Source organism: Argentina silus, assembly GCF_951799395.1.
Source record: "Argentina silus genome assembly, chromosome: 7".
Lineage (NCBI taxonomy): Eukaryota > Metazoa > Chordata > Actinopteri > Argentiniformes > Argentinidae > Argentina > Argentina silus.
Genome location: NC_139661.1, coordinates 12,077,151 through 12,102,471, shown reverse-complemented (window position 1 = coordinate 12,102,471; position 25,321 = coordinate 12,077,151). Strand labels below are relative to the sequence as shown.

The 25,321-nt window shown below is 40.1% G+C and overlaps 1 protein-coding gene across 2 annotated transcripts; it reads right to left on the bottom strand.

Moving 5' to 3' along the window:
- Nucleotides 1-3,346: 3,346 nt before the first annotated feature.
- LOC310807440 (sodium- and chloride-dependent GABA transporter ine) lies at nt 3,347-25,321 on the bottom strand. 2 transcript variants are annotated; one of them, XM_083673939.1, is made up of 13 exons: nt 25,034-25,321; nt 22,912-23,046; nt 16,402-16,612; nt 16,054-16,186; nt 15,552-15,686; nt 15,285-15,388; nt 14,224-14,348; nt 9,368-9,480; nt 7,421-7,561; nt 6,823-6,922; nt 6,532-6,632; nt 6,131-6,301; nt 3,347-5,810 (listed from the first exon to the last, which is right to left on the bottom strand). In XM_083673939.1, the coding sequence occupies exons 1-13, from the start codon at nt 25,287-25,289 to the stop codon at nt 5,697-5,699; spliced, it is 1,839 nt and encodes a 612-aa protein (XP_083530065.1). In that variant the 5' UTR covers nt 25,290-25,321; the 3' UTR covers nt 3,347-5,696. The 2 variants fall into 2 exon arrangements, with proteins under 2 accessions (XP_083530065.1, XP_083530066.1); XM_083673940.1 differs by lacking the exon at nt 25,034-25,321 and adding an exon at nt 20,105-20,223 and having other exon boundaries at nt 22,912-23,038.

Here is a 25,321-nt window from a genome sequence, read left to right as displayed (position 1 = left end):
CTCATGGTCAAGTCAGTCTCAGTGACACACTCCTGTACGGTGTCTCCTTCTGTCTCCTCCCACCACCCTCCACCTTTGTCACCCTGGGAGGAGGAAAGCACAGAGAAGGCCAACAGAGCTCACCTGACCAGACTACACAAACACAAACACAAGGAAGCCTGCATCAAACAAACTAGAAAACACATCCACAGCATGACATTGTTCCAACACCCCTGTGTCATTTCTCTTTTTCATACAGTATATACAGTATGTACTATAAACCCGCTTTGTCATTTCGTGTACAGTGATCCCACTTTCAGAGCTGGTATAAATTCACACCCAGACTCAACCAAAGTTCTCATTATTTAGAGACCCATCAATCCTAGGCTCCAGAGTTCATGCATATTCAGCTGCAGACGTCTGCTGCCCTCCCGCCGCATGGCTGCAGGCTCACACAGCCCCTGGCTCCTGCTCAATCAGGGGGAACAAGAAAAACACATTAATCTAGTGGCCTGGAGACTAGACTACTCAGTCACTTTCTGGACTGGTAGGAGTGAACAACCAATCTTATGACACTACATGCATTGGGGGGAAACCTGCCTTTACTGCAATGGCATAGGGAAAATTGGGTAAATCAGCTTAAAAGCTGATCGTCAAAGATATCAAGCATTGATTTCAGATCAGGTACAATCTCTTCTTTGAAACGCCTAGGTATAAACTTGATACTGCATATGGAATGTGCTGACAGTCAAATCCTAGTTTTGTCTAATCCACCTTTCTGTCTTACATACATTTTCACAGGGGATACCATTGTTTGGCACAAATGCATTGGCATGCACTATCTTCAATGGGGTCAATTAGGAATTTACACTACAAAGGAATATGAACACAATTCATATTTGGGAGAAGCACCTACTGATGCCTTGAGCTGTGCCCTCATTACCCAGTAGGAGGTGAGGCTCTATTTTGGGACAGGCTTGTTATGTACTGTATGCACATCCCAAACAGGCTCAAAACAATCACTAAACCCTCATTAGACTAAAGGGAACGTGCTGCTGTAGAAGCTTGCCTTCAAAAGCTCATCGCTGCATATGAATGGCTGGCAAGGTTTGCTTATTAGCATTTTAATAGGTAGAAAATGAAAATATAAATAAACAAATGTGCTTATTTAGAAATGAATGATACAAGCTGTGTTCATGGGAAAGGGAAAGAATACCCAGGGATTTGTGTCAGTGGGATGAGCATACGGTATGCTCCTGGTCCACTGGTTCATCCAGTTATATGAGCCTACAAATGGTTGAGCACAGACCCTTCACTTTGTAAACGCAGGTCTCTGGTGAACACCAGAGCTTTGGTCTAGATGTTTTCTCAGCTAATTGCATTGCGTTGTCTCCTAAAGTAGTTGCCTTCACACACTGCATTGATGCTCACCAAGGAATCTACAGTTAATTGAATATTAAATGCCATAACTCCATTAATTTTCCACCTCCACTGGCTGGCAGGCTGGAAATGTGACATCACAACACAGCCAATGCAGTGACCACTCTGCCAACACATAACAGAGAGAGAGAGGCTGGCATTACCATTGATCCTTTGGCATTAGATATTGTATCTGGGATGTAATTTCCCATTATTGCTGATTTCGTCTTACACAGGCTATGAACCCTCTTGAATACAAACACAGTTGTTATCGAATACCTGCAGGGCTGCAGGGAGCCTAAAGCAGGGCTGATCAGATGGACTGAGAGCGGATGTGCTCAGCCTCTCTGTCAAATGACTTTGCTCCCCACCTCCAACCGTTGTCTGTAGGGAGAGTGTTTGTTTCCACAGGCACTGCAGAGGTCAGCCAAGGCCTGGAACAGCTCTACCAGGGGTCCTGTCTGCTTTGAATTCCCCGCTTTCTCTCCTTACCTCCTCACTCTACCAGAGGTATACATCACACTGTAACTGGCTCTTCCGTTCATGTTGCCCTTGTAGGCAGTCAGACCAATATACCACTGCCCCTCCCTGCAGAGTCATATCATCACACCCTATACCCCCTCCCCTCATCATGTCACACCATCTAGTCCCAGACAGACCTACACTTCCGCCCATCTCTTCAGTCTACATCTTAACTGTCCCTCCTAAAGACCTCTTCATCCCCACTACCCCCATGTACAGTTTCTCTACTATAAATAAATTAAGAAATTAAAAAATTAAAAAAGTAATTCTTCCTTCTTCTAGCATTGTGACTGCCAATGGCCCCTGGTCCTAGCATAGATTACTTTTTCTTATGATGACTGATGGATAGATGATTCACTTACTTAGACATATGTATTTATTGTAAGTCGCTTTGGATAAAGGTGTCTGCTAAATGCCATAAATATATTTTAAAAAAATTAACCTACATACACTGCTGCCCACCCCTGCCTGCCCATTAATTTACTGGCCCGTGGGCTGAAAAGTCTATGGCTATTGATCTAGCATCCCTGCCAGCAGTAATTTAGTGACCCTGATACATTTCTGTCACGATGGGGGCAGGAAGAGGATATCGATTAGAGTACAGACCCCACTCAGGGTGCTACAATACTCCACCATGAGTCTAATTAACTTACCAACCTCCAAACGCACTGCAGTCAAATGTGCTCTGGCTCTGCTCCCCTATGCATGCACACAGAGATCTGTCCCCCCATGGTATGCCTCCAGAGCATGAAAGTTTGTGTGGCCAATGCACTCAGAACAGGTGCGTCAACCAAAATGTACTGTAATAGAACTCCAGAGCATGCAATACAAATGTATCAAATGAATCATGAACATTGATTTGTACTTGAGACAATTATAGTTCACAATAACTAATAGGACATATGAAATACAGAATTGAGTGTGCGTTGGAGTGTTGTCTAAAATCAGGAGGATTATGATTTGAGTTAAAGATATTTTTGTACACAATGTTACTAGTATGATTCAAAACAGTACAGTATTTTGTACTGTTCCTACATAGTTGCATGCTAGACACTTACCTTTAAATGTACAGTGGTCAAAAAAGGTTCTGTTGGTATGGAGGCAATAAGCAGAACATGTCATAGTGGACCATGGTGAGGTACTTAATTCAGCCTCACGGCAAGCAACACAAGGGCCACAAATACAAACCAAAGGTAATGAAAGGGAAATTTGCTACACATGTACTAATGACAACATATCCTATAACAATGAATTATGTTAAGATCTGTCTAAGCTGGCAACAAGCCATACACGTTTCTTATAAGCTTGCATTATCTTCTTATTGTACTGTACTGACACCTAGTGGTATACCATCCTCTTCAAAACATCTGTGGAGCACTGACTACTACTACTGAGAGTTCAGGGCACATATTTGCTAGTATGCATGTTCTTTATTGACACAAATACAATATTGCCAGAAACAAAGGTATGTAAATCACCTTTTCTTGACAATGTTTTTTGTTAAAAAATACTAAAACTAACTAAACTTGAAAAAAATTAGATGAATACATGTGGGAAAGAATAAGTCTTCATGTAAAATACATTTTAAGATTGACAAACTTGATAGCTTAATGCATATATAAGCTTACACATTGCTATCTTTTCCTTAAAAAGCTTAACAAACTAATAATCAATGCAGCACTACTACTATACTTGTGTGTTTTAGGATCTACTGGTATGTTTGCATTAACGGAGAAAATTAAATAAATTACATTTCAAATATTTGCTCTGAATACAAGATACAGATTAAAACTATACAAATGAAGAGACAAAAGCAGTAGGCATGCCCTTGTCAAACAAATCCTAATGATTTAAAAGGCCAACAACAACCAAGAGATTTTTCCAGTACCATGTTATTGGTTTAGAAACATTTTTAACTTGCATTCAAGGGTTTTTACCGGGAGGTTCACTACTCAACAGTATGTCAACTCATATTTGATGTGGCTCTATTGCTAGACGTAAATGAAGTAAATAGTTTACAGTGGAGTAATACAAAATCATACAACAAATGATAAATGATACTGCATAGAAAAACAAAGTCACTTATAGGCATGATTATCTTTTATCCTGAGTGGATCTCTGTGTAGTCTGTGCAATGACTGAAAATCAGAAACAGCACACATTTTTCATTTTGACAATTTGTCATAATTGTAATTGTTCAAAATTTGCAATGCAATATCTACATAGCCCATTGATGCAATTCAAAAGTGATCTTGTTTTTCATCAAAATAATTAATTAAATAAACACTGCTCTACACAGTGTGATTTTGTGTGTTTTTTAAAAAAGGATCCTCTCACATTCAAGCATATAAACAAAAACCCCTGACACAACATGGGACCAGTATATCATCTCTGAACATAATTCATATTTGATTAAAAAAACAAAAACATTATCATATTCATTATAACATAGGGCAATTGAGGTAGGTGGCACACATCTCCACTAAGTCACAAAATATAACAAATATTTTGATTAAAAAAAGGAGAATACATGTGACTCCTCAAGAGACATCCCGTTCATTCATATATATCTAACACATACTAATTTCAAATGGATCTCTCAATGACAAAAGGCACTACTGGTAAAGCTGAGCTTCTATTGTTGTTGTAAACAAGAGGCCCAGATCAAATCAACTAAAAACAGAATTTCAATGTACAGACCCTTATGCATTATAAAATTCGAAGCACGGAAGAGGCCATGGGTAGCACATAACAATTCTTCAACTGACCACAAGGGGGTGATGTTTATTTAGTTATGTATTACCAGTTGCTCAGTAGTCAACAGTGTGCATACAATCTCTATGACTTACCCTCATCTAAACCAAGGAAAACATTTTGTTGTGGGAGTTGATTCTCGGCTCAAGTGGAGAGTACAATCAAATATTTTAGGTCATAGAGAAAGAGGAACTGGTTGAAGACAGTGAACAGAGTTAGAACACGGAGAAAAGACGTCCTTCAGAGTCCACAGTCTCATGACATTTTGATGCTGTCTTTAATCATAGGGATGTTCTACTTCTTTAACATTTTTACCTGGTTTAGCCAAAACACCTTGCAGACACTTATATCCAACTCATATTATGACAGACTCCCTTTTTGAAGAATTTGTCTGCATTACTTTTCTGAAAAGTCACTTTGTTACACTGCAATACCCTTTTGCATGCAAAATGCTGAAGTGGATTATCATATGGGGCCCAAAATATGACTACTCAGTATCTAAGGAAGCAAGTATGTAACTAAAAACTGTCTGGATTAATCAACTACAGCCAAGGCCAGGGCCAAACCAGTAAAACATCTTAAAAAGGTGGACTTAAAGTACCTCATTAAGGTCAATAAAATACCTTAAACTCAAGGAACATTTAATCTCTGTCATGGTGTTTGTTTAGTAGGAGAGGTAAAATGAATTAGAAAAAAACATTTCTCATTTGACATATCTATCTTAGGTGTGGTTCAAAGAATAAATATACAGTAAATACATATAATTTATTTACATAAACTGCCCAGCACCCACACTGCCTTTACCTCTAGTCTACTAAACACCCTTCATTCAAGACACACAAATCCACATATAGTCTCAATGCACATACACACACATACCAGGGACGTGCACAGGGGGGGCAAAAAGGGGGCACTCACAACCCTTGGCCTGCCACTCACAAAGTGCCCTCCTGGATGGTGTTTTTTTGTATAAAAAAATAAGTGCATGGCCCTGACACACACGCACACACACACACAGGTTGTCACGGGGAAGTGATAAACAAGGCCTCAGACTCCGGGATGTCTGCTCTCTGTTTCTCTAGCAGATGGTCAACAGGGTCCATCTCTATGGTCGGAGTCATAGCGGTTTTTATCCTCTGGGGGGCGTAGGGGAGAAAAATAAGAAAGGGTTACACAAGGTGCAATGCATCCTGACAGAGCCTGGACTGCAACTAAGTACAGAAAAATGTGTACCCTTTAATCGTGTGTGTGTGTGTGTGTGTGTGTGTGTGTGTGTGTGTGTGTGTGTGTGTGTGTGTGTGTGTGTGTGTGTGTGTGTGTGTGTGTGTGTGTGTGTGTGTGCGTGCGTGCGCATGCATGCATGCATACCAGTTAAGCTGTATCCAGTTAACCAGTTAAGCTGTTTACCTAAGAATGTGTGTACTGTAATAGTTTGGTTTCCTGTAGTGACGCTCACCTGCAACAGTGAACCCTTGTTGCGGCAGATCTCTTGCAGGGCTCCCAGGGGGATCCACACTATGGAGACCAGAGAGATGCCCCAGCCCACCACCTCTGCCCACACTGGGTATGTGTAATTTTTCCCATAGCGAGCTGGAGTGTACTGGACAATACTGGAGATCAATATGCACTGCAGAGGGAATGGAAGCACACAGTGTCACACCAGTACAGAGTTCAATGTACTAAGAGTTCAATGCACTTTGGTTTTAACTGTGGCAATTATAGAGGCATAAACTAGTATTTCCAACATGAATATACATATGAATGTCTACAAATGCTTGTATGTACCACTATCATACCACAAAGTATGATGACTATAATTCTGTAATATCAGCATGCAGACGTAACTGGGATACTCACCAGGACCAGTATTGGGGAGAACACCATCCAGCAGAGGTGGAAATACATGTTGGGTTCCTTTCCCAGCATCCTTTTCACCATAATGTTGATCCGCCTTAGTCCTGGAGAAAGACCTTGCATTAAGCACTTACCATAGAGACTAAGACAAATACATTCAGAGAGATTCACAACCATGCCTGTTTGTAGGGAGCGTCTCTCATGTACTCATAAAGACCAGACAGAGCAGAACAGAGTCATTATTGGACTCAGTCATCATTAGGTTATACAAGGTGACATGTATCGATGAATTACCAAAGATCCAGCAGATAGCGAGGACTTCAAAGAAGGCCAGGAACATGAGGGAGACCACAGCAGTGTAGTGGTCCATCAGTTGGAACACAAAGATGCCCCCCTGGGAAAGGGGACAGGGCATTAGCTGGTCACCTAGCCCAGACTATACATCACAAGCCTACAGTATATACAGAGCTCTGGAGATCCTGCCTTTACTTGTCTGGGAGAGAGGCATGGGAGAGGCTGGGAGGCTCACTATACAGTGAAATGTGCAGGTCCTGATATTAATATCTGTGGTTATCAAAGAGGGGAGGGTGAAACAGACCCAGTAATAGCGCTTATCTGTAAAGGAAAGACAACAACAATGTTGGTGATTCATAGTTAATGTATAGCTCCCGGGTGAGGAAGTGCATGCCTCATTGCTTTTTTCAATTCCATCTGAAAAGTTAGTTAGCTTTACTGTAATAAACGTATAGCATCTGAGTTTGTAATGAGTTTATTGCTCACACATTGCACATTTATTGCAGTAGTTTTAAATACCACCGGTCTTCACCTCACGAGAGAGGTGTGTGTTTACCTTAACACACATTTAACCCCCTGTTATCTGATCATCATTTACCTTGGTGATGTGAGGAATCCCCAGGAGACAGCCAAAGACACACACAGCCAATACCAGCAGCTCCTGTCTCTTCAGGACACGCAAAACCTTGGGGCCAAAGCCATCCATGATGAATGTCACCGCCACCTCCACCATGGCAAACTGCAGAGCACAGGGGGACAAGTTGAACACTCAGGGTTGTGTTTGAGAAAGGTGCCTGCCTTGTGCTGGACATTCTAATGAAGTAGGTCTGTCATTTACAGTACATGTCTGTAATCTATTAACTAAACCTTCCTTAGCCCAATGATCACCTATTCCATGTACAATCACACGCAGACAGACTCTAGAGGTGTCGTACAGCCTTAGTGTGCTGAATGTTATAACAGTAAATCATTTAGTACCTCAAAAATACAGTGCTGCTTGAAAGTATGTAAACCCCTTGTGCAATTATAGATTTTTTTAGTTTTTACCATGAACTTTAATCAGAACCAGTCTTTTTTTATCTGAAATAACAGGTTTATATTTACCAATTCCATATGTTGGTTTAGAAGAAATCATGTGTGTAGTAGAAAAAAAGGTGAATGCAAAACACACCACGCCCAGAGGAAAGGAGACCTCAGAGGACATCAGGAAGAGGGTTGTGAGAGCACCTGGGGAAGGCTATAAATCATCTCAACAAGATTTGAGCTCCATCAGTCCACTGTGAGGCAAATAATTTACAAATGGAGAGCATTTAACATGACAGAAACTCGGCCTAGTGGATGCCCTTCCAAAATATCCCCAAGAGCCACAAGAAAAGTAATAAATCAGGTAAAAGCCAACCCAAACATAACATCTAGAGATTTGCAGACCTCCCTTACTACATCTCAGGTAACTGTGCATGCTTCAACAATAAGAACACTGAATCGAAATGGCATTCATGGGAGGGTTGCTAGGAAGAAGCCTCTACTGTCAAAAAAGAACCAAACTGCCCGTCTTAACTTTTCCAGAGACCACCTGGACAAGCCTGAAGGTTTCTGGAAGTCTGTTCTCTGGACAGATTAGTCAAAAATTGACCTTTTTGGTCACAATCAAAACCATTAAGTTTGGCGAAAACCCAACACTGCCTACCACCAAAAGAACCTTATCCCAACAGTCAAGCATGGTGGTGGGAATGTCAAGATCTAGGGCTGCTTTTCCTCCTCTGGACCTGGACGACTCCACATCATTAAGGGAACCATGAATTCTGAGGTATACCAGGAGATTCTTGAACAGAACGTCAAGCCACCAATCAAGGAGCTAAAGCTGGGTTGAAAATGGGTCTTCCAACAAGACAATGAACCAAAGCATTCAAGCAAATCTACCAAAGAATGGCTCAGGAGAAAGAAGATGTGTCTTTTGGATTGACCAAGTCAAAATTCTGACCTAAATCCAATCGAGATGCCTGTGGCAGTTCATGCCCTCAAACCTCACTCAACTGGCTGAGTTCTGTAAGGAGGAGTGGGCAAAAATCCCTCAAAACAGATGTCGAAGACTGATTAGTGGCTATACAAGACATTTACTCCAAGTTATTGCTGCTAATGGAGGTGCCACAAGCTATTGACTGAAGAGGTTCACATATTTTTGCACACATGAAATCTGAGTTTTTGTTAAGTAAACAAATGAAAAGTAAATGAAAATATATCATATTTTTTGTTTGTGTCCTTTATTTGGAATTGGGGTTTAGATAAAGATTTTATAAGTTCATTTTAATATTTTATACAAAAATAATGACAATCCCTGTAGGGAAAAAAACATTTCAAATACAACTACAGTAGAAAGTATTGTATATAATCATATATGAAAAACCAAGTACATTAAAGTCAATCAAAGTAAGAGAGAGTGTCTTTATCTTCATATTGTACCATGGCCACAAGCTATATGTATAATACTGTGTTTCTGTCTGTATTCCGTGTTTGTGTGTGTTATGTTTGAATGTGTGTCTCTAACCTGGCTGTCCAGTCCTAGGCAGAGGAGCATAAGGAAGAACAGGGGGGCCCACAGCTGAGATACAGGCATTGTGGAGAAAACCTCAGGGTACACAACAAACACCAAGCCAGGACCTGCAACACAACACACAACTCTGGTGTCAAACATGGAACTGTAACTTGAAAAGAAAGAAGACTCAAGCACACTGGTGTTCAATGCAAAACACCTGGCAAACGGTCTGTTGACCAGATGGTTTGTTTGTTTGTTTTGCTTTAAATACCAGTGCATTTGAGTCTCCTTTCTTTTGAAGTTACTACTGTACTGTAATTTGGTACTTTTAAGCACCACACACACACACACACACACACACACACACACACACACACACACACACACACACAGAAGGGATAACGTGACAACAGCAGATAAATGACACCAGTGGTTATCTTAACCAGAACAAGGAAGCCGAAGTGTTCAAGAACAAAACAAGGAACAGGATACTTTTTCCATCCTCAAAAGTCATCAATAATTGACGTGGTTGACCTAATCGGTACAATGGACCTAAAAAAAACACATTGAAGGGCGTGAAGTAGGCTATGTGTATCAACCCAAGAGTCCAATAGAGGCCTGAAGATGATTGCAATAATTCATTTTACAAACATTACGCTTTTTCTGAGTCTGTTTTATTTTATTGAGAAACTTTAAAATGTTATACCACCCACAGATATAATATTAAAAATGTTCTTATAATTAACATGTTGTTATAATATGCAGTGTTTCCAGTCAACAGATGTTAGTCCTACACAGCCAGTAAGACAGCCAAAGAGGGAGTATCTTGTGACAACACTTGTCTGTTTCAAAGCTGGAATCTAAGCCACAGTTGGCTTGTGGTCAGCCCTGAACAGGTGGTCAGCGATAAAGGTTGGCAAGAGAATGACTTCACAAGGTTCATACTGTGCAAAATGAATACATTTGAAATAACACCTGAGGGCTAGATTTGAGAGGAACATTGTAGTCTAGTCCAAGTGACTCAGGCCATGAGCAATGTCAAGTATTTTGACTCTATAAACCAATAGATCAAATAGATCTAAATGTCCTATTTACTACTCTGACACATTTTTTGTTATTTTAGCTGTTTACCAAAACATATTCAAGTTACAGTTATATAATGAATATGGGCCTAAAGTGCAGACTCTCAGCTTTAATTTGAGGGTATTCACATCCAAATTGGAGGAAGGGTTTAGGAATTACAGCTCGTTAATATGTAGCCCCCTCTTTTTCAAGGGACCAAAAGTAATTGGACAATTGACTCAAAAGCTGTTTCATGGACAGGTGTGGGCTATTCCTTCATTATTTATTTATCAATTAATCAGGTAAAAGTTATGAGTTGATTCCAAGTGTGGCATTTGCCTTTGGAAGCTGTTGCTGTGAAAAACAAAAAAAATCGATCAGAGAGATAGCGGCAACATTAGGAGTGGCCAAATCAACAGTTTGGTACATTCTGAGAAAAAAAGAATGCACTGGTGAGCTCGGCAACACAAAAAGGCCTGGACATCCATGGAAGACAACAGTGGTGGATGATCGCAGGATCCTTCACATGGTAAAGAAAAACCCCTTCACAACATCCAATCAAGTGAAGAACACTCTCCAGGGGGTAGGCATATCATTATCCAAGTCTACCATAAAAAGAAGACTTCACGAGAGCAAATACAGAAGGTTCACCACAAGGTGCAAACCATTCATAAGCCTCAAGAATAGAAAGGCCAGATTAGACTTTGCAAACCCATCTCTTCAGGCTACATCTTAACAGTCCTTCCTAAGACTTCTTCACCCCCACTACCGTCCCTGTACTAACCCTAACTCCAACCCTTGAGACCTCTTCACCCCTGTACAAGTTCTCTACTGTTAATAAATAATATATATATATATTTTTAAATGCCTTCTGGCATTATGACTGCCAATGGCCCCTGGTGTGAGCATTGATTACTGTGTCTTATGATGACTGTTGGATAGATGATTCACTTACTTAAACAAATGTATTTGTTGTAAGTCACTTTGGATAAAGGCATCTGCTAAATGCCATAAATGTAAATGTAAATGTAAACTAAGATCAACCTGTACCAGAATGATGGAAAGAAAAAGGTATGGAGAAGGCTTGGAACGGCTCATGTTCCGAAGCATACCACATCATCTGTAAAACACGGTGGAGGCAGTGTGCATGGGCATGCATGGCTTCCAATGGCACTGGGTCACTAGTGTTTATTGATGATGTGACAGAGGTCAGAAGCAGCCGGATGAATTCTGAAGTGTTTAGGGATATACTGTCTGCTCAGACTCAGCCAAATTCAGCAAAGTTGAACGGGGCTTCACAGTACAGATGGACAATGACCCAAAACATACTGCGAAAGCAACCCAGGAGTTTTTTAAGGCAAAGAAGTGGAATATTCTGCATGGCCGAGTCAATCACCTGATCTCAACCCGATCGAGCATGCATTTCATTTGCTGAAGACAAAACTAAAGGCAGAAAGACCCCCGAACAAACAACAACAACTGAAGACAGCTGCAGTAAAGGCCTGGCAAAGCATCACAAAGGAGGAAACCCAGCATTTGGTGATGTCCATGGGTTCCAGACTCCAGACTTCAATGGATTCTAGACAAAGTATTAAAAATGAACATTTAATTTATGATTATGTTAATTTGTCCAATTACATTTGAGCCCCTGTAAATAGGGGGCAATTCCTAAATGTTTCATATGATATTTTTGTTCAACCCCTTGAATTAAAGCTGAAAGTCTGCACTTCAATTGCATCTCGATTGTTTCATTTCAAATCCATTGTGGTGGCGTACAGAGCCAAAATTATGAAAATTGTGTTACTGTCCAAATATTTCCGGACCTATCTGTATATGTGTAACCTCACCATGGTGTACATTCCAAGTTTAACATATTGTGAATTACTATAATTCACAATATGAATCAACTATGTATGCATAATACTGAGCCAGCAATAAAGACCTGCGATGAGAGAGATCAAGACAAAGAAACAAAAGGGGGGTAGTGAACAAGACGACAAAAATAACAATTTCCTGACCACATCTTGGTTTCAATTACCCAGGGGAGCAATCCTGCTGAGAGACTTTGAAACCGGCTATACCTGTGGCCATGGGGAGACCCCTGCGCATTGCAGTGGGCTGGTGCCAAAAATAATGTTTTCCTATCGAAACCCACTTTAAACAGGCAAACAGCTGAGGAATGGGGCTGGAGAAATGTAACCTCTCTAAAATTAATAGACAGGGCTATGGATGCAAGGACTGATCATCCATGAGATAACATGTTTTAAAAAATATGTTTTGAAGCTTGAGAGTTTTTGTTTACAACTACAGTGTTTACAAACAATGGAGTAAAACAAGCCTATATTTTGGGTTCTAAGGGGTTCATTTAGGCTCATGAGGCATTTATAAGTTATTTTCTTCAAGAATCAATGGCTATATGTTATTAATTTAAAAGAAGAATATGGATGTACTAATCCCAGATTGCCCCTTTAAACTTTGTATTAAAATACTTTACAAGACTGCTTTGGACAGCGATTTCGGTTTCCATTGTGTCCTACTATTATATGTAGTCTTCTCCCTAAGATCAACTTTTGTTTCATAGCCCAAAAGCCACATCTTTATTTCGTATCAAATTAAAGGAACGTGCATGGGTGAGTATGTGAACCCCATGCAGTTCACAAAACCCGCCTCTACTGCGGACCGGGCCAAGGTTGGTGCCACCAATCAGTGCTATGAACGGTATGACAATGCCCCTGGATTCAATGCGCCAATCACATCTCTCATAAGGAATCCATTAGGCGGTCAGTAGTTCACTTCATCCGGTTACAGTATATACAGTATACACTCACCGAAGACTTTATTAGGAACACCTGTACACCTTCTCATGGTGGAGGTGGTGTAATGGTGTGGGGAATGTTTTCTTGGCACACTTCGGGCCTGTTAATACATCGCTTGAATGCCACAGCCTATGAGAGAATTTCAAAGGAATGTTTCCAACATCTTGTGGAATCAATGCTACAAAGAATTGAGGCTGTTTTGAGAGCAAAGAGAGGCCCTACCCAGTATTAGTATAGTGTTCCTAATAAAGTGTTCAGTGAGTGTATATTATCCATGCAATTACCTTACTGAGAAACAATAACCACCAATGACATAACTGACACATGTATACATGTGGTGATATAATTATAGTTCCATGTTGTTCTAGTGTTTATTTTGGAGCTGGGCTGTCACATTTAGACACATGAGCCCTGCCTCACCCCAGCCACCCCCACCCAGAGAGAGTAGGCCACTGTTTCCCAAATGTTGGGTGGTGGGACAGTACTTTATGGGTCACAGCTTCAGATGAGCTATTTGGCTATGTGAACCACGGTGCAGCCCCCTCAGTGGCATTATAACTGGCAGGGTCCCCCAGATCTGTCACTGTGATGCAACCCAACCACATGGACTGTCTCACTCTGAGTGGGAACTCTGTCTGCATCAACAAACTCCACACTGTAGTTTTCCACTGTGGCTCTCCTACAGAGAAGTGCATCTCTGAATTAACCTCTTTGTACCCTTCTCCAAGTCCTTATTTTCCCTTGAGAAGGAGGTGACACCGTGTTGCCAGAAAAGGCTAAAACAAATGTTTGAAGGGACTAAAATGAGCTTTTCAAAAGTAAGAAGTTTAAGTTTAAGGTTCAAATCATGACAAGCCAGAACATAGAAGAAGCTTCACAAGCCTATAAGCCTCCATTGAAAATAGAATACTTACCTACTGAGGAAATGAAAAGGCTTTATGTTAATCATAAGATAAGGAAACCACAAGCAAAACAGCAGGAAATACTTACCATCTGTGGCAATGTTGTCAACAGGGAGGTTGTGGATGTGAGCCATGTACCCAATGGCTGAGAATATCACAAAGCCAGCTAGGATACTGGTGGCCGAGTTAGCTAGGGACACAATCAAAGTGTCCCTGGGGGGAGAAAAAGAAAACAAACACAATAATGGGATTTCTCATGGTCAAGTGGCTGACAAAGAAAAATACTCCAAGGCCTAAAAGTTTCTCTGTGGTGAATCTTTTTGAGAACTAACTGGCCATGGTTGAGCATGTGATGTTTGTTTGCTTCAGAGCAGTTACCAGGCATTTGTGTAGCAACCATTTCTTCTGTAAATTTAAGACATTCCTTCAACACATCTTTTGTAACACCATTGTTGTGTTTTGTGCTATGTCTGTTTGACTGACTGTAGGAACCAGGGTACATGTTTTACCAAGGTCATATGCACAACTCATGTAGGGGTTCAGGGAGAATCGTTCCCCAGGAGAGAGAGTGAGAAATTTGCTTATTGAGAAACATGATAAATACATGTATTGTAGAATTTACCATTTTAATCACAAACATGCCATCTGACCATTTGAACACGCTATAGAAGAAACAGACAGGTCGGACTGGTAATTAACAGTAAACATATCCAGGTGACCTCGTCCCCACAAAACTGTGACTCTCCCCTAGCAATATTAACATTGCTGGCTGTTGCCAAAAATGTGTGGGGTGACTCCAGTTATGTTTCCATTTGCAGTCTATGAGCAGGTGGACTTTCATAGTGTATATGACCAATGATGTATACATTCCCCTATGAAATATATACTGTATATATAATATAATAAAGACAGGGAATACTTCATGACCAATGGTCAATGGTAGTTATAACCCTGACTGACTGTACAAAGTATGATGTACAATTTTTATCTGGATGTGTTGTCTGGTGCTCGTATGAATGTAATCTATTTTGATCCTTAATATTGGGACATGCAGTACACTGCTCTTAATCATCATAGAACACTATGTATGTAATAGTGTTCTGCTGAGACAAAGACAATGTAGTATAGTGGCAGAAAAGACTGTCTAACCTGAGGATGTTGTTATTGAACTTGTTGTAACTGGCCATGGAGATCATGGTGCCGAATCCAATTCCTATGGAGTTGAAGACCTGAGCAGCAGCATTAACCCATACCTGCAGTGAATTGAGAAGAAAAAGAAAATGGAGGGTCATTGCAGACTCCCAAGCACACACAAATGTGTGCCCACACACACACACACAATTCTGTCATACTGTACACACACTATAAAAGAAGACACCAACTGGTTTATTCATCATTCATACTCTACTAGCACACCTGTACTTCGAGCAGCTTGCTCCAGTTGGGTTTCAGGAAGAAGAGGATGCCATTTTTAGCTCCAGGAAGCTGGACATTGTTGATCAGCAAGGCAAACAGAATGAAGTATGGGAACGTGGCTGTGAAATAAACAACCTGTAGCACAGATAGTGAAGAGAAACAATGCATGTGTTTAACAAGAGTGAAAATCTTTAGTACTGTAGATCAAAATATTCTAGAAAATTATATTTACGCAGAACAATTGGTTCGCATTTTAGTTTGACAAAGAGAGGAATTTGATCAAGATCAGTCATACTGCAGTTTAAAATTACACACTCTCAATGTCAAACTCTAATATTATGGAAATTCGAAAACAAGTGAGAACAGGAGCTCTGCATAAATGTACACTGCTGAGTACAGAGATTCTGTGTTGTGATGCTTGGGCTTGTCCTATCCTAACTGTCTCCATACTGTCAGGACTACCCATAAGCAGTGATTGTAAAAAGGGAGAATACGCTCTGACCTTCCCAGTGGATTTGATGCCTTTGAAGATGCAAAAGTAAACAATGACCCAGGCCATGATAAGGAGGCCAAAGAGCTCCCAGCGTAGGCCACCGGCCTCCTCAATGCCATTGGTTATCTCCAGAAGCCTGTGACTGAGAGAAAAATGACAAGATGAACGAAAACAAGGATGAATGGCTCATCATAACAATAAACATCAATCTGCTCTTCAACTTCATCCTTTCATTGTCACTCTCACCATATGATTATGGAGATCTATGCCAGGGTCTCTTTGTCCTGTGACTGCAACCATAATAATGACCAATGGCATCATCAAACATATGATAAATTGAAGATTAGTGGTACTCACTCAAAGAACTGCTGGCTGGCAGATCGTAGGTGGGTGACGTTGCCAGGGAAACCGTTGGAACAATTGCTTACAGCATTCCAGGTATTGTTGCAGGACTGCCAGGGGAGGGAGGCTCCGAAGGAGTGGAAGAAGTAGTAGAGCGCCCAGCTCATGAGGACGTTGTAGTAGGTGCATAGCACAAAGGAGATGACCACTGTGGCCAGCCCCACACCTGCAGAGTGACAGGAAGGGCAGAGGAGGAAAAATCAGACACCTTCCTACTATGGTGCTGGCCCAACAGTAGCTTCTGCACTGCATTGGTGTCTGGTGTGTGTGGACCTCCTTCGGTAGTGTATGTGGATCTGTTAAGGTAGGCCTGTGTTAATCACAATGTTAGCACTCCCATTTCCTATTAGCTGTGGACAAAGTATGGTTCTGACTGTAAGGTACATTTATATCAGAGGTTAAAAGTAAGTCTGCACTAAAGACCAAGGCCTCCAAAGAGCATGAGAACCTGCTACAGTGTGGTGGGTTTTGGACACATAAGCTGCGCCAGTCCAACAAACACTTTCCTGCAAATCCAAGGCTTCATGAAAAGAAGTCCTGGGAGCTTACTACATAATGAAATAAACAGGGTTGACCTGTTCCATGGAAAGGCAAAGCCAGAGGTGGAGTAGAAGGCAGTATTGGCCTAGAACGGGGTCATATATAAGCCTGTTTCTAACTGGAAATTCCACTCTGTTTTTGTGGAAACCAGAGAGGGGTCATATGGCACACCAACCCCTACTGATCATGTACATTCAGTTTATTCTGTGAATATAATGAAGTATTTCATTTAGAAATTTGGAGCAGTGTAATGGCTCATAAAACATCCCTAAGAGTTGACCTCTACATCAATCATTAACAAGAGAGGTTTTCTGAAAGTACTGTAACGAACGGCGGGGTAGAGCAGCTTGCCTTAAGCGGGTATCGAACTCGCAACCTTCCGCTTACAAACCGGCCGCGCTAGCCACAACACCAAGAGAGTTAACTCACTTGGCGGAGCTGCTAACGGGCCTTACACAGGGTCGTTACACTATCCCCTCCGTTCGGGAGAGCGTGCCCTCACGCTTCACTATACAAGTCTCTCACGTGGACACGCCTCTCCGATGGCCTCACGGGCGCCATCCCACTTCTGACACCAATGTAACGAACGGCGGGGTAGAGCAGCTTGCCTTAAGCGGGTATCGAACTCGCAACCTTCCGCTTACAAACCGGCCGCGCTAGCCACAACACCAAGAGAGTTAACTCACTTGGCGGAGCTGCTAACGGGCCTTACACAGGGTCGTTACAGTACTTACTAATCAAATAAGATAAGGTTAGATAACAACGTGTTGGTTTCTCTTCTCACAACAAACTATGAAAAAGTAATGTCATTCTTAAGAATTATGAAGCTTCCACTGGAGCTCTGAATTGAGAGGCTAGATGATGTAGCTACATTCATGTAACCTTAGAAACAAAGGGAATCTTGACAAACAAGTTTGACAAGTTTCAGTGAGGGCAAGCCTTTAAAAATGTAAAAAAAAAGCCTTTAAAAATGCAAGTGCAAGAACTCCAAATGTTCTGCATGCCTGTGAAAGTTTGAAATACGTTTACATTGTGAGTATAGAAAGGATGCCGGAATGCTGTGCTCCACTTAACCCACTGTCCTGACTGACAATATGGAGGGTGGGCCGACTGGAAAACACCTCTGTGTCAACACATTGATGGAGCCCAACCTGGCCACACTGAGCTCTGGGATCAGTTAGAACTACTCCATGTGGTGTGCCTTAAGCCTCCCTTCCTTTGTCGTCCCTGCGCTTGCTGTTTTTCTATATACATCTAATTAGGAGGGTTGTCCGCTCTATTGGTGCACCAAACACACTCAGAGTGGCGTAATGGTGTTAGTGTTCTCTCTGTCACATCATGTTTAATCTGCAGTGTTCAATAACATCCCAGTACAGCTAGGCTGTGAGGTCAGCTTGAACACATTCAGTGGGAGTGGTCCATATCTTGAACTAAAAAGGTTATAAGAATGGCTTCATTATGTGTTTATGTTTTAAGTGAAATTAATTGTGTGAATGGTAAAGGGTAATAAAGTGTGCAGTAAATGTAAAGAGAATGTAAAGATTTTAACAAACTAGCATATGCTTTTCATTTATATTTCACTGTGCTTCTTTTAGTACAGCATCAATATCAAAGCCACAGTCTGTAAGAGTTCCAGTATTTTCAAATATGGTAATGGAATATACCCTTTGATTTTGATAACTTACAAAACTAGTACAACAGTCTTGCCTTGTCATAACCAAAATACTTAGGACGTAATGCTCCATTGTTTACATTTTGTTGTCAGTCATTTGTGAACAGGATTATGAATCTAATCATGATTAAAACATAATGCTGGTCAGTTTTGAGCACTACAAAAACAGCATCAATACGTTTGTGTTTTTGTTGGTGGCCAACATCTTACAGAGTGTGATTTATCCTATATTCAAATATTAACTCATATCTTTGCATGACCATGGTTTCACTGTGTGTGACTCCTACTACTGCACCTGTGAAACTATCATGTTGGCTGAGTCATTGGGCCTGCCTGGCATACCTCTGATACATCCATCATCAAAATAGGCAAATTTTGAATTTAAATAAAAAACTTGCATTCATACTCTATTAACTACTTCAAACAAATGTGAGTGGTACAAATAATCCCAAATGCTTAACAATTAGTATGAGAAGCAATCACACTCAAAGTAGAAGGTACCACATAATTAATTCACATTCAGCAAGTATTAATAGTCTATTGTGTGTTTCAAAGCAAAATGGCTGGCTGAAAACTCGTTAAACAAAAATCAGTAATGTACTGTAGGAGTATTGTCTATACAAATTCACACACAAATATGCAAAGACACTCACACAAAAATTTACTGTATTAACACACACACACACGAGGGAAAAAAGCATACACATATGGGTTTTTTCAGCAGTTGTTAACCATCCATAAGGTACGGTAAGCTGTGCCTCTCTTGTTTGCCCATAGGGAGTCATTATGAATCGGAGTTAACAACCCCACTCAAGCTTTTCCATCACAATCTCCTTGATGGATTAGGAGACGGATTTCAAGGACTTTAGGAGACAATCAAAAACATACAACAGATGATGCCTCTCAAAATATAAATAAAACAATGAAAGCAAAGCTTACTCTATCATGGGACAGTTTGCTCCAAAACCCAGGGGGCATTTATACAAAATAATGCATTCCTTGCAAGAAGAGTAATTGAAGAATGTGTGAAACTAGAAGAACAACCATGAAACATGAAAACTAGCTAGAAAAAAATATTCAGTTCTTTAAAAAGTGAGTTTGATTGATGACCAAATTGATGCATTGAGAAGGTTTGATCGATAACATAAAAATCACCATTACAAAATTAAGCTATTTCAAATATTCAGTACACAACCTATATCATACAATAATAAATATGTAATGATGGGTCAAGGAGAGGAATGGGGAACAGAGTTTTACAATGATAAATTAATTAACTAGGAGTAATTATACTGTAGGACATGAGTCCATAGTGCATACAGTATATTGGTTTGATGAGCAGAGGAAAAACGTATGAGCATTTTGTGGACTGATGACATAAATATCACAGTTACTGTACCATGTGGCATAGTAATATTAATCAAAAGAATATACAGAAAGAACTACCTGCTTTTGGCCCTCGCTTAGCACAGAGCCATAACCAGGCTGAAATGAGCGATAAATCAAGTGACGGACCCATAAGTTTTGACCGGGTAGACTATCTCTGTCTTTGAGGAGATAAAAAACTATGGAGAAAAGTCTTCAGTTAGAACAGGTGAAAGAATGCCTTTTTAATTCAAACCCAAGACAGGTCAATGTATGTTGATGGCTGGGCTCTTGTCTGATAAAACTGCTTCAAATGGAGGAAAGTGACTGCTAGTGTTCTGTAAATCCACACATTTCACCATAAAAAGTAAATGCCAAATGTATTATGTCAACTTATATCTGATCATGCAATAAATGTTGCTATTCTCACAAGCTTTTGGGCCAATTACTGTAAGAGAATGACAACATTCTATAGGAGGGTTTAATTCTCAACCAACTACAAGATAATCCAATTTAAGGACAGGAGTGGTTATGTGTTATTAACTATCTGCGATAGGAGTGGCCTAAAAGTCAGTCGCAGTACACTTGAGTTAATCTGTGCTGTTTCTGAATTCCAGCCTTGGAATGTCCTGCCACTAACAGCCTAGAAACATACCGTTATATCCTCATCCACATGCGATTGTTGAGAAATAGAGCACATTACATTGAAGATATCCGCTGGGAATAGTGATCCACTAACATCATTTGATTTGTCAAAATGATTAGACATTTTGATTCTGAGAGCTTGCAAATATTGTGTGTTTTGATCAAAAGAAATACTGTGGATATCAAGAACACATGCTAAATTACCCATATTATTTGATTTCAAATTTTTATTAGAGTTGGTTTCTTATTCGGAGGGGGGGGTAATCTTTTTTGTCAAAATAATGTTTAATTATTTCAGCCCTGAGTAGTTTTCAATCCAAGCAAAACTTCCAGACAAGCAAGGGCAAAATAATCTGAAGTTAACCTTGTACAAGGTCTCAGCCATCACCAGATCATCTGAAATCATTTGGTTTTATGACAGACAGATTTTATTTCACAAAATAACAGATACAATATACATATACAATACAAATACAATACAAATCATTGATGAAACAAGCAGAAACATGGGGCACTCAGGATCATGTGAGCACCTACTATATTACCACAGTCCAGCAAAATGACAAATGAGTGCTTTCAGAGACACAACCCAAATCATGTCAATCATGTGATGACTGTAACCAACTCACTATCCATCAAACATGATTACCATTGTATTTTAAGGACATATACACTGTAGGAAACACTTCTACTACAGATGAACCATAAGATAATAGACTACACATGCTTTATGATATGATACTAACCAACATCATAAGATCTTCTAGTTAGATACATTTAGTTGTGTATTATAATGCCCTGCTATATCTGATGATATAAAGACTCTAACCGTACATCATTACTACCTCCTCACCCTGTAATTAAGGACTGATTATTAATTTAGTGTACATTCTGACCTAGTCATCTTTGAGCTCTCTATCTTTTGGCATGCCACCTTTTTTTTCTTGCACTTTTGCAAATTAGGCAGACTCTGGGAAGCTTGGATCTTGGTACAGTGCTGTTGGAGCATTAATGTTAAGAAAATGTACATAATCCATTACCGTAGTGTACAGGCAACATTTAATTTCTAGTGTCATACATTATCCCTTCAAATCATTATAAACACAATATCATGAGACGTTATGACCAATGCATGACAGAAAAACTGCCATGAGGTTCCTTCATGTGGATTCTTTAAGAAAAGCTATGAGAGCACAATAATTTCAGACATGAGTCTGAGTTTATATGGGACCAAAGATTAATAGATTAACTATCAAAAGAAAATGCATGGATCTATATGAGAATTTACAACCTTACGTGTGCTAATAAAGATGTCTTGCAATACTTGACAAATATGCCACTAGATTACTAAAGAACATATGTTTGACTCTGAAAACAAGGTGTATTTGAGACCAACTAGGGATGGATATGAGAACTTGAGTAATCGAACGGACGTTGAAACTCGATGTTTAACCAGAGATCATATTTTTCCTGCATTCTAGTGTAAATTCTAAACATGTTTGCTATTGATTTTGCAATGGAGATAAGATAGGTTGCTCTATGTATTGGTTGTGACACAAAGCTCAGTCAGTGGTGACATTAAAATGTGTGTCCCCCTCCATTGTTGGGCTATTAAGAGCAAATATGTTTGCCTCACGCATGTAGGCTAAATCTTTAGAGCGGGTGCACAAACCTTTAGAGTGGGAAATATTTTGTGATGTGCTCATTCCCTAAAAGGATATACTACATACTGTTACCTAATCTAAAAATTATTTGCAGAGAGGAGAGTGACTAACGCAAAGTCGAAAAGTCTAAATGCCTGTCCCTAAAACAAACCCATAGGGCAATTAATGTATTCTCTGTTTGCACCCTTTCATGAAGATTAAACCACAGGGCACACTTGTTTTTCAGGTCTCTCTTGTGAAGAACACTAAAGGTTAATTCATTCTCACAAGTGGTACACTGTGAATAGTTAAGAGTGGGAGTTGATTGAGTGATTTGTATTATTATTTTACAGTAGTGAGTACATCCAGACCTGAAAGCTGTCAAACTGTATGCCTTGTTAAGACTTGAACAACCTGGGCATTTGTGTGTTTATAACTCTACCTCTGCACTGTATTTGCACTCATATTAAAACATTGCCTCTTTGCTGGACTGTTCCAGGTAGACTAAAAACAACAAAACAACTTGAATGAAGCTAAACCAAGCCGGTCCTGCGATTCTGTACCTCATGTGTGAGACCTTGGCATGTGGGTGTGACTCACCTTTTAACAAGGGGCAGATTTTGGCCATGGCATGTACTGGTCCCAGATGGGTGTACTGCCCAATGGCAAACTCCAGGAAGAGCAGAGGGATGCCACACAGAAACAGCATGATTAGGTAGGGAACAAGAAAAGCACCTAAAAAAGGGGCAGGATGGAGAAAAAACTAATTAGTAATAGGAAGAGTTTTGTTTCATTTGCAGTTCATTTACGCTGAGAATCTATGTGGATCTGATGATCTGCTTGTATGCTTGTGAAAAAGATTACCCATACTGATCAACGGGTTAAAGAGGACATACAGTAAATTACCTGGTTAGAATGCACATCAGACGACAAACACGACTGTCAAAGATAAACTCCCTTGGCAGCTGTTACTCTGCATACAGGTAACAATGAACTCTACCATGCCTCAACCCATGGAAATAATATCTCTAAGCAACACTTGATGCCGGTCCACATCAAAGCATAGATCCATGGGCAACTAGTCAAACAGCATCTCTATTTACAAAATAGCGCATTTCAGTAACTGGAGGAGATAGCACAAGCCAGTCAAGCTATTAAATGGAATGGTCATGTGATAAAAAATAAAACACTTTTCATAAAGTAGTTGCTTAAGATGAATATAGGCAATAGAGGCTTTTTTTGTTATGAACAGAAGTTAAACAATTGTTACAAAACAATTATTTTGGAAAACTATAGTTGAATTATATTTGGGGAGAGAAAACAGATTTTGATCCAAATCTGCCCATACTCATGCCTGATCATTAGTCATCAGTGCCTGTTGCTTTCAAGATAAGGTCCTATGGTTGTGTTGATATGTTATCGTTCTATAATGTGTGCTAAATACCTGAGCTAAAGCGAGCAAGTCATGCCACCACATTGGCACAGACTGCTTAGTCATTGTGGTATTTCTTGGGGACAGGCTAAGATATTTGAGACAACCATTATTTCAGTTTCGGCATTAAACATTCTGGTTCCTCTGATCATTTTGTGGTGTGCCAGTTGCATTTACCATGTTTACTGCATACTATACACTGGAAAAATCTATCAAAGAGTGTTAGTTTTTCTCTGCAAGAACAAAATTGACAACACATTATCAAACAGGAAGAAGGTATTGTTCCTCTTTAGCACTAACCAATTCATTTTGTTTAAACAGGTACAGGTATGAGTACATTTCAGCAATGAACCGGTCATGGAGCTTATAGGATCAGAAAAAAAAACATATAATCAACCATCATGGGTCCACAATAATTGAAACTAATAAGTCATCAAATGGGGTGCATAGCGGTATAGATGGGTAGCCAAGTCCCAGAACTTTCAGGGAGTCCAGTTCATAACAATGTCTTATTGTACAACAATGTCATAACAATGTCCTATTCTAAATTAGTTGCCAGTGGATATGCTTTAGGGTATTTGGCTTTCAACCTTTCATTAAAGTAGAATCCACAAGCTCCGGTCATTTTCATTTTGTGGAGACCCTTAAAGGGATACTTCACCATTTTTTAACCTCATAGTCATTATCTCCAGCATCATACCAGTGTCTACATATGTGAAAACTGCGATTTTCTATGTTCTGTTGTCAAAAAGATAAGAGAAAAGGTCCTAAGGAAATTACACCCTATAATGTCATTGGGAATAATTAATTGTTTTATTCAAACTACAATGAGTTTCGAGTCAGGGAGAGTGCGTTTTGGCTGTAGTTTTTGAAAATCATTGAACAAAAAAAAAACATTAGGTCTAAAAATGCGTTATCTGTAGGGCTAAGGTAAAACACTCAACACTGTGAATCAATGAGTGAGGCCATTGTTCTGTCAAAAAAGCATTCATATAAGCATGTGGGACCGCTAGTGGTCTGCAGTCTTCACGTGATGGTGTTTATGCTGTTGGCAAACTTGAATACGATGTGCAATGGGAAGTGTGGTAGTTTCAATGTACATTAAGGTCGGGTCGCATGTGTGCACGAGAAACACAAAACCTCCTACTCGATTTAAATTCTGCTTTAACATTTCCTAACACCATTTAGGCACTATGAAACAAGATTTGGTAAACACACTACAGATACACACTCTGTAGTACACAGCACATTGCGAAATGGACTATGTACTCAGTGAATAAACGCGCTTACCTCCACCGCTCCTGTAGCAGAGGTATGGAAACCTCCAAACGTTGCCAAGTCCCACTGCATACCCCACTGACGCGAGGACAAACTCCAAGCGGCGACTCCAAGTACCCCTTTCTGCTGTGGCTTTCCCAACTTTCTTTGGTATCATACTATCTACGTGTAGGGGTGATTTCAGAGCCACATCTGTCTCCTCTTCGTAGGTTTTATGGTCAATGGAAATATTCGCGGTCGACGCTGTATTTTCGGCCCCTACTCCCATTGTAACGTGTTGGCTAAATATCAAATAGTAGT

Excerpts from the sequence above, each read along its gene's own strand:
- LOC310807440 (XM_083673939.1), bottom strand. The coding sequence starts at position 25,289 with ATGGGAGTAGGGGCCGAAAATACAGCGTCGACCGCGAATATTTCCATT. Across the intron at positions 7,562-9,367 it reads GCCTAGGACTGGACAGCCAG|TTTGCCATGGTGGAGGTGGC; the intron begins GTTAGAGACACA and ends TGTGCTCTGCAG. Across the intron at positions 6,923-7,420 it reads GGATTCCTCACATCACCAAG|GGGGGCATCTTTGTGTTCCA; the intron begins GTAAATGATGAT and ends CCCCTTTCCCAG.